Here is a 14,395-nt window from a genome sequence, read left to right as displayed (position 1 = left end):
GTCATAATAATAAAAATAATAACGTTAAAAATAATAATATAGCAAATATAATCGTAACACTGCAATGCCTTTTTCGTGACTGCAGAGTTACTGGATTGAAGCGGTGTATGGTTGGTTCATGGTTGACTCGAAACATATAGAATAAACCACCAGTCTCAATGCAATCTCTTCACTTCCATGGTGGCAGACAGCTTAGAGACTTAGATACTTAGAGACTTAGAGTCCTTCAAAATAATTTAATACTTACATTATTTACGAAGAAGAGGCAAAGCATGAAAGTTCTAAGGCAGCCAAGAAGGTTGCAAAGAAAGAGGTAGCAAAGGCGCAGTAGGCATGTAGGAAAATGTTCGGAGAACGCTTTGATTCTGAAGAGGGTCAGAGAGCGGTATTCAGGATTGCAAAGCAGATAGCGAAAGAGAGGTGTGATGTGATGGGGGTGAGTTGCTTGAAGGATGAAGTGGGACAAATCGTTGTGGACCCAGATGGAATTAAAGGAAGATGGAAGAGATATATGGAAATGCTGTTGAATGCAGAGAATGAATGGGATGGCAACATCGAGAGTAACCCAGTTTTAGGACCAGCAGAGAAGTCAACTGAGAAGGAAGTTGAGGAAGCGACAAAAGCAATGAAGAGTAGAAAAGCGGGAAGGCCGACGGGAGTTGGGGGAGATATGTTGAGGGCAGTGGGAAGTTATGGTGTGAAGAGAATGACAGAGATCTGTAATCTGGTGGTGAAAGAAGGCCGCATTCCAGTGGATTGGGAACTGAGTACCCTCGTCCTTCTATACAAGGGGAAAGGCGACCCTCTGGAGTGTGGCTCGTATCGAGCGATAAAGTTATTGGAGCATGGAATGAAGGTATTGGAAAGGGTGTTGGAGAGGAGGATAAGGAAGAAGGTGAAGATCGACGAAATGCAGTTTGGATTCATGCCAGGAAGAGGAACGACAGACGCGCTCTTTATTGTGAGGCAGTTGCAGGAGAAGTACATGGAGAAGAGGAAGAAGTTGTTTCTTGGGTTTGTTGATCTGGAGAAAGCATTCTTTTTTTTTTCTTTTTCTTTTTTTTCTTTTTTTTTGTATACAAGATCGAGGCTCGTGAAAGAGCTAACATTAATCACACAAAAAGACAAACCGACACACAAAAAACAAGGGGAGCGGCAGACAAGATGGGGAGAGAGGGGGAAGGACACAAAAGAGAGGGGGAAGAGGGGGAAGGACACAAACACAACATTTGAGAGCAGGACATCGGGAGGACTTGGGGGGAGGTGGGAGAGGATTAAAACATATGAACACTGCAAGGACTCTGGGGTGAATTACCGGGGGTAGAAAAGATCAAGGTTTTCGATGGGTGAAGATAAGAGATGGTGGTGAACAGCTGTTTTAAAGACCTGGAGGGAGGAGTCGGATTGAAGGGAGTGGGGGAGTTTGTTCCAGAGGCGGGAGAAAAGGGGAATGAAAGAGTGAAGGTGAGCAGAGAGCCTAGACTTTGGCAGTTTAACCATAAGAGGGTTGCAGGCAGATCTTGTGCGACCTGAAGGAATATTGGGGGGACAGAGCACAGAGAGAGCTGGGGGAGCAAGGCCGGAGAGGAGTCGGTAGAAGACAGAAAGACCACCAACCTGCCTGCGGTGAGTGAGTGAAAGGCCCTCGGCGTTGACTACATCGCAGGAGATTCCAACGATTCTGAAAGCTTTCACCTCAACAGCGTGAAGCCGAGCAAGGTGTGAGGCAGGAGCACCAGCCCAGAGGGGGGAACAGTATTCCATTGAGCTGCGGATGAAAGCCTTGTATGTGGTGAGGAGCTCAGGTGTGCCAAGGAAGGACTTCGCACGACGGAGGATGCCCAGTCGGCGACTGGCTTTGGAGGCCAGCTTGGAAATGTGGTTTTCCCAAGAAAGATCATGGCAGATAGTGAGACCCAAAAGCTTGAGCGACAGAACTTCTTGGAGAGGATTGTTGAGAAAGTAGATGGGAGGGTTGTCCAGTCGGTCCTTTCGGAGAGACATTGTAAGAGTGTGAGATTTGTCAGGATTGAAAGACATGTTCCACTTGTTTGACCAGTCTGTGATTTTGTCCAGGTCTGCAGAGAGTGAGGAGGCTGCAGACTGCCGATCTGAGGGATGAGGAATGGAGCGACAGAGAGTAGAGTCGTCAGCAAAGAGATAGAGAGGATTTTCAAGAGAGTCAGAGAGATCATTGATGAAGACCAGAAAAAGCACAGGGCCCAGAACACTACCTTGGGGAACCCCAGCCTGAACAGGAAGAGGAGATGAGAGAAACCCATTCAGGGCCACACGTTGACTACGACCAGAGAGGAAGTCCGCCAGCCATGCGTGGAGATTTCCATGGATACCAAAGGAGGAGAGTTTGGTGAGCAGAGCAGGGTGCCAGACCGTATCGAAGGCACGTGAAATGTCAAGGGAGACAGCTCTAATTTCCTGTTTGGCGTTGAGGACCTCCATCCATTGTTGAGAAAGCAGAAGCATTCGATAGGGTTTGTCGAAGTGTTCTAGTCCTTAACTGTGAAAAGGAAGACTCTAACTTGTTCTTTGTTGTTCGGTTTATTAGGTTTATTAAACTTTAAGGGGAAGGGGCAGAATGTACTGACTCAAGATAATCACTATACTACTATGACGAAACATCTTTTCCCTGCCGGTCGTGGCACTCCAATCCTGGTTCTGAGCAGATCTTCCTCCGTCCTTCGCTCTTGGCCAGCGCAGCTCTGTCTCCTTCAAGTCACATTTACCTTTTATTATCAATGTTCAATTCCATATATGGTATGGAATTTAAGACTCCGAACAGACTCCCCGGCTCAGACAATGGAACAGTCTGGGTTCTATCTTGGAGAATCCTAAGGACCATTTCTTAGACAGCTGTCATAGTTAAAGTGATAAAACACCTTTTATCTATCCCATAGGTCACTCCTTCCTGACCCTCCGAACAAGAATGTTCCAAGCTTCATTTGAAGAGAAAAACACATTTTAACAAGAGCGAAGGAGAATATAAATAATTATATATGCCTCCACAGGTTCCACGTGAAGTAGTGACATGGGCATTGAGGAAGTTAGGAGTGGAGGAATGGTTGATCAGAGTAGTGATGGCAATGTACGAAAGAGCACGCACAGCTGTAAGGACGAAGGACGGGAACAGTGGTGAGTTTGAGGTGAAGGTGGGAGTGCATCAGGGGTCGGTACTAAGTCCACTACTATTTGTAGCTGTGATGGAGGTGTCTGCTCGGAACGTAAAGGAGGGTTTACCGTGGGAGTTGTATGCAGATGATCTGGTGTTGATTGTGGAGAGTATGGGTGGACTGAAGGAGAAGATGAACAAATGGAAGGAATAAGGTCTGAAGGTGAATATCAGAAAGACGAAGGTGATGGCAAGGGGTAAAGCAGGTGGTGAGGTGGAAGGAACTGGGAAGTGGCCGTGTGCTGTGTGCAGGAAGGGTGTCGGAGTGAATTCCATTCAATGTACAATGTGCGCTGAGTGGGTTCATCAAAAATGAAGTGGTCTGAGAGTGTCATTGACCAGTGTGGCAGCTACATTCAAATGTAAGGTGTGCACAGAGGGAGCTGCAGATGGAGGAAATGTTGAGTTGGATCTTGGAGATGGCATGAAAACATTTTGCTCCCAAGGAGACCTGCTGAATGGAGAAGGTGGATCAGACTTGGCAACGGTTGCTAGAGTGAGGTGTGTGTGGAAGAAGTTTCGGGAACAGTGGCGTGCTGACGAGGAGGGGCGTGCCGTTGAAGCTGAAGAGAAAGGTGTATTCCGCATGCGTGAGAAGTGTTATGATTTATGTGAGTGAGATATGGGTAATGAACGTAGAGCAGCATCCAGGGAGTATCGTTGAGAGAGAGGAAGACAAATGATGAATTGCAAAAGATGATGGGAATAGAGCCTGTGATGGATGTTGTGAAGAGAAACAGGTTGAGATGGTTTGGTCATTTGTTGAGGAAGGATGAAAGTGACTGGTCGAGAAGAGTGATGGAAATGAATGGAGAAGGAAGTAGAGGACGGGGAAGACAGAGAAAAACTTTTTCTTTCTTTTTTTTGTATACAGAATCGAGGCTCGTGTAAGTGCGAACATTAATGACAAAAAGAACAAACAGCACATAAGCCATCATAAAAGGAGCAGGAGACAAGATGGGGAGAGAGGGGGAAGCACACAAGTACAACATATGAGGGCAGGGACATCGGGAGATCTGTGGTAGGAGGAGGGATTTGGGGGAGAGGCGTGGGAAGGGGGTTGGGGGTTGGGAGAGGTAAAAAACACATGGGCACAGCTCGGACTTTCAGGAAAAAAGTCGGTATTTCAGAAAAGTGGATCTGGGGGTGAATTAACGGGGGTAGAAAAGATCAAGGTTTTGGATGGGGGAAGACAAGAGATGGTGGCGAACAGCTGTTTTAAAGACCTGGAGGGAGGAGTGGGATTGAAGAGAGTGAGGGAGTTTGTTCCACAGGTGGGAGAAAAGAGGAATGAAAGGGTTAAGGTGAGCAGAGAGCCGAGATTTTGGCAGTTTAACCACAAGAGGGTTGCTGGCAGGTCTTGTGTGACCTGTAGGCGTATTTGGGGGAGAGAGCACAGACAGGGCTGGGGGCGGGGGGGTGGGGGGGGGGCAGAGAAGAATCGGTAGAAGACAGAAAGACCACCAACCAGACTGCAGTGAGTGAGTGAAAGGCCCTCAGAGTTAGCTTCATCGCAGGAGATTCCAATGATTCTGAAAGCTTTGGTTTCAACAGCGTGAAGCCGAGCTAGGTGTGAGGCAGGATCACCGGCCCAGAGGGGAGAGCAGTATTCCTTTGAACTGCAGATGAAAACCTTGTTTATGGTGAGGAGCTCAGGTGTGCCAAGGAAGGACTTCGCATGACGGAGGATGCCCAGTCGGCGACTGGCTTTGGAGGCCAGCTTGGAAATGTGGTTTTCTCAGGAACGATCATGGCAGATTATGAGACCCAAGAACTTGAGTGATAGAACTTCTTGGAGAGGATTGTTCAGAAAGTAGATGGGAGGGTTTTCCAGATGGTCTGTTCGGAAAGACAGTGAGAGTGTGAGATTTGTCAGGATTGAAAGACATGTTCTACTTGTTTGACCAGTCAGTGATTTGTCCAGGTCTGCAGAGAGTGAGGAGGCTGCAGACTGCCGATCGGAGGGATGAGGTATGGAGCGGCAGAGAGTGGAGTCATCAGCAAAGAGATAGAGAGGATTTTCCATGGAGTCGGAGAGATCATTGATGAAGACCAGAAAAAGCACAGGACCCAGAACACTGTCTTGGGGAACTCCAGCCTGAACAGGAAGGGGAGATGACAGAAACCCATTCAAGGCCACACGTTGACTACAAGTAGAGAGGAAGTCCGCAAGCCATGCGTGGAGATTTCCATGGATAACATCGGAGGAGAGTTTGGTGAGCAGAGCAGGGTGCCAGGCCGTATCGAAGGCACGTGATATGTCAAGGGAGACAGCTCTAATTTCCTCTTTGACATTGAGGACCTCCATCCATTGTTGAGACAGCAGAATCAGCATGTCCAGAGTAGAGTGACCTGGACTGAATCCAAATTCATGATCAGAGATCAAGCCATTGGAAAAGAGGAAGGATTTGATATCCGAAGCAATGATGGATTCCATGACTTTGCTGATAATTGGGAGCAGGCTGATTGGTCTGTAGTTGCAAGGATCTGTTTTTGCACCTTTTTGTATAAAGCGGTAATGTTGGCTGATTTCCAAGCTGATGGCAGATGACCGTGAGCAAAAGAAATGGTGAAGAGGGCAGAGAGAGGGTGTGAAAGAGCGGAAGAGCCGGATTTTAGGACCCGTGGGCTGATGCAGTCTGGTATTCATAGTTGCAGAATCAACAGTTGCAGAATGAGAGTCGAGGATTGACAGAAACTTCTGCACCTTGTCAGGAGAGAAAGACACAGAGTCCAGGAGCAGCTGGGTACGACTGAGTATGGTGGGTACAGAGAGAGATGGGTTTGGGACACAAGATTTTGAGGTAAACACAGAGTTGAGGCATTCAGCTTTTTGATGTGTGGAGTCAGCTGTGCAGACATTTGAGGCAAGGGAGGGGATGGAGGGGGAACAAACACCAGAAACAGATTTGACCAGACACCACCAGCATTTGGAAGAGGGAGACAGATAAGAGAGTTCACTCTTGAGAATAGAGAGATATTGTTTCCTGGCTCTCCTGAGGGTGGACACACTTGTTCTGAGCTTTGTGAAAGGAAATGAGATTGCCTTCCGTTTGATTTGCTTTCCAGGAGGCGAAGGCAAGTTGTTTCAGGGCAACAGCCTCACCACAAGATTCCATATACCATGGATGGGAGGAAGGGTATGACAACTGAAGACGAGATGGGATAAATCTGTGCATGAGCGAGAGAGAGCAGTTTACTTTGGAAGAATTCCCGGGATGAGTTGATGTCAGAAGTAGGAGAGATGGGAGACCAGTCCAGATGATTGATGGCTGCTTGAAGACCGTGCCAGTCCGCCTGAGTGAAATGCCAGACTAGTTGATGCTGAGGAGGCTCTCTGAGAATGGCCAGAGAGATGTCCACTTTGACAAGCACATGGTCAGATGAGCCGATTGGAGCAGAAGAAGAGCAGCAGACATTTGCAGGAAAGTTTGTCATAACCAAGTCCAGAAGAGAAGATGCTCCATTGACTGATATCCCGGTCGGGAAATTGACATATTGTGTCAGTCCCAGTGAGTCGCAGAAGTCCTTTGCTGAGTACCCAGTCTCATGGCTGGTGAGAGAGGTACCCACACCCGTCCAGCTGGCATGATGACAGTTGAAATCACCACATATGAGGAAGAGAGAGTTGGGATCATGAGATAGAAATTGGTCCATGTTATCAGACAGCGAGATGTAGATGGAGTCATCACTGTTTGGTGGACGGTACAACACACATTTGAACAAAAGTTGGGAGCGAAGGGGAAGCCGTTGCCAGAGTTGCTCCTGGGGGTGAGGTGGAGAGAGGGCAGTGCAGGGAGAGTGAGGAAGATAGTTTTTGATAAAGGTGTGGTGGAAGACTTGGCTAAATGTGGTGGAAGAGGAATGCGGGCAAGGGGGTCAACAAGGAGAGATGCAGAAAATAGGGCAAAATGGAGAAGATTGTCATGGGGCCCGCAAAGCTAACCCCCGCTCTGGCAGGGAAAATGGCCTTAAGATGCCTGTTGTTTGTTTGTTTTATTATTTACTAACTGGTATCTCCACCCAGGACATACAAAAGTCTTAAACTAAAGTATCAAACAAGCCTGGCTACGCCCCTGTTAATCTTTCGGTCTTGTTTTACTCTGTCTGCCTGTCTGGCAGTTTGACGAGATTGAAAACCATTCCAAACAGGAAATTTACTCTTTCGAAGGACTTCATAAAGTACACATACAACAGGCATGGAGAACGAATATAACGTGTTAAATAAGGTTGTGTAAAAGATGCTACATCGACGGCAGTAAACTTCTGGATTTAATTTTTTTTATAAAACCTTTAATATCATTATTTCCTTTCAATTTAATTATATATTGAACACTGTGTGGGTAAGGTGTTCTACATCTTCCTGCTCTTAAATGTTGTGTGCTCTCAAGTGTTTGTGTGCTTCCCCCTTCTCTTGTCTTCCGCTCCCTCTTTTTATATATTTTGTTTGTCTGGTTGATTTGTTTGTGAAGTAAATGTCAGCTCTTTCACGAGCCTCGATTCAGTATACAAAAAAAAAACTCTTGTTGCAAATGTAACTAGAACAGCATTCGTTAGAGCACATACCTCCATCAGGCCGAACCGTTTACGTTTTGTATTCACTGATCGGCCGGATCTGGAACCGGACATGAATAAAAATCTAAACGCTTGTTATTGTCACACCAAGTAACTCATCCACCAAGTTTTGTCATAACTCGTCCACAACTGAGATATCGTGGTATATATAGTTTTCGCACGATCTCTCAATGGTGAAGAATCACTTAAAAATAATCGTATCCCAATCTGGATTCGGATCTTCCCCAAAATCCAATCAATTCGTCCTTTTTACTCAACCAGCCTGCCCACCAAATTTCATCCGAATCCGTCCATAACATTTTGAGACATCCTGTTCATAAACAAACATATGAAAAATCACTCATATAGCGACACTTGATAAAAGAGAGCAAAGTAGCATGGCACTCGGTAGAGCATCCTTTTGACCTCAAAAATAATTGGTGGTTGAATTCAGTGACCTGATATGCAAAACGTCTTCAAAGTTTAAGTTAATGGGATGAAACTTGACAATTTAAGAAATTTGGCTTATGTTGAACTTTTGGCCGATGTTGACCTCAAATATAATTAGTGGTTGGTTTCAGTCATCCGATATTAAAATCTTATTCAAATTTCAAGTTAATTAGATGAAAATTGAGGATTTTAGGTATTTGAAAAGGTTGTTAACCTTTGGCCTATTTTGTCCTTTTGGTTTATGTTAACCTCAAATATAATTTGTGGGTGATTTCAGTAAGCTGTCATGAAAATCCTATTCAAATTTCAAGTCAATCGGAGGAAAATTTAGGGTTTTTAATGAATTTTAAAACGTTGACCTTTGGCCTATGTTGACCTTTTGACCTATTCTGATCTCAAAAATAGTTGGTTGTTGAATTCAGTCAGGTGATATGCAAATTATAATCAAATTTCAAGTCAATCGGATGAAAATTAAGGATTTTAGAAATTTGAAAGGTTCTGGTTGACCTTTGGCCGATTTTGACCTCGTGACCTATGGTGAACTCAAAAATAGTTGTTGGTTGAATTCAGTTTGCTGATATGAAAATCCTATTCAAATTTCGAGTCAATCGGATGGAAATTTAGGATTTTAGAAATTAGCAAATGTTGTTGACCTTTTGGTCTTTGTTGACCTCTTGGCCTATGTTGACCTTTTGACCTATGTTGATCTCCAAAATAGTTGGTGGTTGATTTCAGTTGGCTAATATGTAATTGTAAGTCATATTCAAATTTCAAGTCAATCGGATGGAAATTTAGGATTTTAGAAATTAGCAAATGTTGTTGACCTCTTGGCCTTTGTTGACCTCTTGGCCTATGTTGACCTTTTGACCTATGTTGATCTACAAAATAGTTGATGGTTGATTTCAGTTGGCTAATATGTAAGTCCTATTCAAATTTCAAGTCAATCGGATGAAAATTGAGGATTTTGGAAATTCGAAAAAAAGTGGTTGACCTTTGGCCTATGTTGACCTCTTGACCTCAAAAATAAATAGGATTTTGTCAGACCACCAACTCTACCATTCGGTGAAGTTCAGTTTAAAATTGTGATCTGTAGGCAAGTATAAGTGAGCGGATATACAAACACAAACACACAAACCGGAGTGATCAACATTACCAGGAAGTCCCCCACACTGCAACGTAATATATTATTGTGTGAATGTTATAATTACTCGTCATAGTTTTGCTTATTCATTAAGGGATTCGGGGTTTAAGTTGAGCCACTTTTTGGTGACGTTGATCTCGAGTCCAAGGTATCGCATGGTCAAAGATGGTTGATCTATGGTGGGATTAGTGGATCCATGTAGTGGGGTAAGTTGATCCACTGCATATGGCAAAGAAAGGTGATTATGGGAAAAGATATTTAACTCTCAAAATATTTTACAGACAGTTTATTGACCAAAAATGACATATTCAGTTGCCTATTTTGGTATGCAGTTGAGCCGCAATAGACATAGGTACAGCGATAGTTAAAACTACTCAAACAAATGATGCCATGATACAAATTGCAAATATCAAACTGACCTTCTCATGAATGGCTATAAAGGGAAACATTAAAATTTTAAAATAACAAATATGCAATTGTGAAACAAGTTCAAGTTAACTACAGAGTGTTTCAAAAAGATTGAAACAACTTTGACTTCCTGCCATTTCTTTGTTTTTTGACCTATACAGGTTTCCTTTTCAGTGTTTGGTGGTGTTATCGTAGTATTTGTTCACTGGGACTTCTAGCTCCGTAGCTCAACTATGCTATTGACAGTGGAACAGAAGCCCATTTCCACTTGAACGGTGCCATCAACAACCACAACAACATTTTCTGGGGGGCAGAACCACCTGAGGAGATCACTGGGAGGTACCTGAAATGGCCTAAGGTTACATCCTTCTGCGCCTTCAATGCCAGATTTTTTTTTTTTTTTTTTTTTTTTTGTATACAAGATCGAGGCTCGTGAAAGAGCGAACATTAATCACACAGAAAGACAAACCGACACATAAAACATATAACATCGGGAGCGGTAGACAAGATGGGGAGAGAGGGGGAAGGACACAAACACAACATTTGAGAGCAGGGACCGAGAGACATGGAGACATGGAGACATCGAGAGATCTGAGAGAGGGCGAGGGCTTTGGGGGGGGGGGGGGGCATGGGAAGGGGGCGGTGGGAGAGGTATAAAACATATGGACACTGCCAGGACTTCCAGGAAAGAAGTTGGAATTTCAAACAAGGTGGATCTGGGGTGAATTAGCGGGGGTAGAAAAGATCAAGGTTTTGGATGGGGGAAGATAAGAGATGGTGGTGAACAGCTGTTTTAAAGACCTGGAGGGAGGAGTGGGTTTGAAGGGAGTGAGGGAGTTTGTTCCAGAGGCGGGAGAAAAGAGGAATGAAAGAGTGAAGGTGAGCAGAGAGCCGAGATTTCGGCAGTTTAACCATCAGAGGGTTGCTGGCAGATCTTGTGCGACCTGTAGGAATATTTGGGGGACAGAGCACAGAGAGAGCTGGGGGTGCAAGGCCGGAGAGGAGTCGGTAGAAGACAGAAAGACCACCTACCTGCCTGCGGTGAGTGAGTGAAAGGCCCTCAGAGATAGCTTCATCGCGGGAGATTCCAATAATTCTGAAAGCTTTGGTTTCAACAGCGTGAAGCCGAGCTAGGTATGAGGCAGGAGCACCGGCCCATAGGGGATAACAGTATTCCATTGAGCTGCGGATGAAAGCCTTGTATGTGGTGAGGAGCTCAGGTGTGCCGAGGAAGGACTTCGCACGACGGAGGATGCCCAGTCGGCGACTGGCTTTGGAGGCCAGCTTGGAAATGTGGTTTTCCCAAGAAAGATCATGGCAGATAGTGAGACCCAAAATCTTGAGCGACAGAACTTCTTGGAGAGGATTGTTGAGAAAGTAGATGGGAGGGTTGTCCAGTCGATCTTTTCGGAGAGACATAGTAAGAGTGTGAGATTTGTCAGGATTGAAAGACATGTTCCACTTGTTTGACCAGTCTGTGATTTTGTCCAGGTCTTCAGAGAGTGAGGAGGCAGCAGACTGCCGATCTGAGGGAAGAGGAATGGAGCGGCAGAGAGTGGAGTCATCAGCAAAGAGATAGAGAGGATTTTCGAGAGAGTCAGAGAGATCATTGATGAAGACCAGAAAAAGCACGGGGCCCAGAACACTGCCTTGGGGAACTCCAGCCTGAACAGGAAGAGGAGATGAGAGAAACCCATTCAGGGCCACACGTTGACGACGACTGTCGACGACATCTGGTTGACGACACCAGATGGGGAATGCTAGGGCCTTACTGGTTTGAGAATGACAACAGTAGGACGGTGACAATAAACGGTGAGCGCTACTGGGCCGTGCTCCAGAAATTCCATCATGATCTAGCCCAAAAGCTCACCCAAAACCAGATTAGCATGACCTAGTATATGCAGGATGGTGCACCCCCGCATACACCTGGTGACACCACCACTTTCCTGCAGCAACTCTTCAGAAACCGCCTCGTTGCCCTGGGTACCGCTCATGACTGGGCACCCCATAGCCAGGACTTGAACCCTCTGGACTACTGGTTCTGGGGGGCTGCCAAGGGCTCTGTCTACGTCAACCGCCCTGCCACACTGGATGATCTGAAGCAGGAGGTGTCAGGGTACCTCCAGGCAGTGCCACATAAGACCTCCAGGAAAGTTGGACAGAACTCTGGCGTCAGGATCAATGCCTGTCTGAACCGCGGAGGGGCACACATCGAGAATGTCAATTACAAGGATTTTGCGTAATTGCCAATTTCAGACCTTGGGCTCTCACTAACTCTAGCAGTGACTTACGGCAATAGCGATCAGTGATAAAAAAAATACCATGTCATAATCTTTCAAGAAATGTGTGGTTCACTTTCCTGAGGTTTCTGTTTCTTTTTAAATAAACGTTTGAAGTTGTATCACTCTTTTTGAAACACGCTGTACATATCCTATGTATATATATATGATATGTACATATCCTATGTACATATCCATTCCATTTGCTCAGGCTACATTCAAACACTAGTTGACAAGATCTTGCGGCACACAGTTATCATGGAAACTGGAACACCTATGCAAAAGGAGCATCATATTATATTGGTACATGAAGGGAATTATTTTGTGTGATAACAAAAATTAAGAGATCTAAGAATGAGCATTACCTAACTGCTTAAATGTATATTTCGAGATTTGTTTAATAAATTATCTATACTTGTAGATGATGGAATACACAGGTTACAGAATAGAGGGATTACTTTCAGATGTGGGATTTAAGACACGGTGCATTTTGTGTGGGAGCTGTGTTCTCCAGGTGATTAATCCAGGGCATACAAATACAATAACTGATTAATTATTGCAAGTACTGCACAATAAAGCGACTTTCAGGCCACCCTTGTAGGATGTCCCTCTGGAAAAACAATGACATCAGTTTCTAGATGGAGAACATAACAAGTCAAGAACTCAGATGGATTTGACTCCTCCTTGAATTCTGAACTGGCTTATCCATTGGAGCTTTGTTTTGATTGGTCCATGTTTCTTCGTTGAACATGAAGGTATTATGTCTACTTGTGATTATAGTTTGTAATTTTGAATTTTGGCGCACTCACAGACCCCTCTCCAAAGCATTGAGCGTGAGCTCACCTGCCCGGCCTGCCAGGAACTGCTCAGCCAGCCTCTGCTGCTTCCTTGCCTGCACAGCCTCTGCTTCCGCTGTGTTCGTGATGGGCCATGGGGAAGAGGGGCCGAAGCTACGTTCAACCTCGCCTCACCTACCTCAGCACCCACCACCATGGTCATCAATAGCCCCCGTATTGGGCGTAGAGCCTTGGCAACACCAGAACATGGAGAGAAGTTGACAAGGAGCGGTGAGTTGTCATTTGACTATATATTCACCAATTCGATGGTGTTTAGACAAATTATTGCATCTTCAAAATGCCAAATTTTGGCCATAGCAGGTTCGATAAAAGAAAACCACCTTTGGAGGCCATTTTTCCCCGCAGAGCAGTGGTTGGCCTTTTTTGGGGCACCGTGGTCCCCCTTTTTTTTTTAGCCTGGTGTTGGCTTCGCGGTTAGGGTGCCGGCTTGGGATCCGAGGATCCTGGGTTCGAATCCCGGTCATTGCTGAATTAACACCTGGGGGTTGACTCAGCCTGTCATCCTTCCGAGGTGGGCAAATTGAGTACCAGTTCACTGGTAATTCCCTGTGTGTCGCAAGAGGCGACTAACAGGGTTGGCGGCAGGAAGGGCATCCGGCCATAAAACGTTGCTTCAAAAAGGGGCCATGGTGCCCAAAATAGGCCAACCCCCGCTCTGCAGGGAAAAATGGCCTCTAAAGGTGGTTCCTTGGTCCCCATTTTTGAAGCAACGTTTTATGGCCGGATGCCCTTCCTGCCGCCAACCCTGTTAGACGCCTCTTGCGACACACAGGGAATCACCAGTGAACTGGTACTCGATTTTCCGACTTGGGAAGGATGACAGGCTGAATGAACCCACCTGGCGTTAATTCAGCAATCGACCAGGATTACGAACCCAGGATCCTCGGATCCCAAGCCGGCACCCTAACCGCTAAGCCAACACCAGGCCTATGAAAACGAATGAAATTTGTAGTCAATTAAATACTTTATTGTTCAAAATAAAGTTGTACTCATACTATTCGGGAGACAGAGAGTTATAGATGTGAACTTGACAATGTAGCATACTTTTATAATGGTGATGTATACTTTCGATAAGGAGATTAAAATCCTACCATAGTCTGTATAAACGGTTCTGGTTGAAGATACGGGTTCTTATGGCAGTTTTATCAAAACTTTATATCTGCGATTGCCAAAGGCATGCCTACCCCAGCGCCCGCAATCAAATGTCGGCCATATTCTTTTCGAACCGCCATGTGGCATTGACATTCAACACTTTCCGATAGAGTGTAAATAAGGAATATGTGATGAAAATGAGGAAAATTATTCAAGTTTTTTGATCAAAAATCAAAAAGGTGTTTTTTGTTAATTAGGTCACAATCAGAAAAAGGAGGCCAAGGAGACAAATCAAATATCAGATGCACACCTTCAGGGCAGGTACACTATGATCATATTATGATGATGCAAGACCATCTTGGAAGGCCAAGAGGTCTTTGAGACTTCTCATTGGCAAAATTGAGCGATGAAAAAAAAAAAACACATT

General features: G+C 45.1%; 1 protein-coding gene across 1 annotated transcript in view; it reads left to right on the top strand.

Moving 5' to 3' along the window:
* LOC137436340 (E3 ubiquitin-protein ligase Trim36-like) overlaps positions 1-14,395 on the top strand; it is a 98,476-nt gene that overhangs the window by 22,417 nt on the left and 61,664 nt on the right. The window contains exon 2 of the mRNA XM_078765935.1: positions 12,831-13,086. Within this exon, the coding sequence (XP_078622061.1) occupies positions 12,831-13,086 (256 nt within the window). The remainder of the gene's footprint in view (positions 1-12,830; positions 13,087-14,395) is intronic.

Source organism: Myxine glutinosa, chromosome 11 (genome assembly GCF_964187855.1).
Source record: "Myxine glutinosa chromosome 11, kmMyxGlut1.1, whole genome shotgun sequence".
Classification (NCBI taxonomy): Eukaryota; Metazoa; Chordata; class Myxini; order Myxiniformes; family Myxinidae; genus Myxine; species Myxine glutinosa.
The sequence above is the reverse complement of the archived record's forward strand: the minus strand, read 5'-3'. Positions and strand labels throughout refer to the sequence as shown.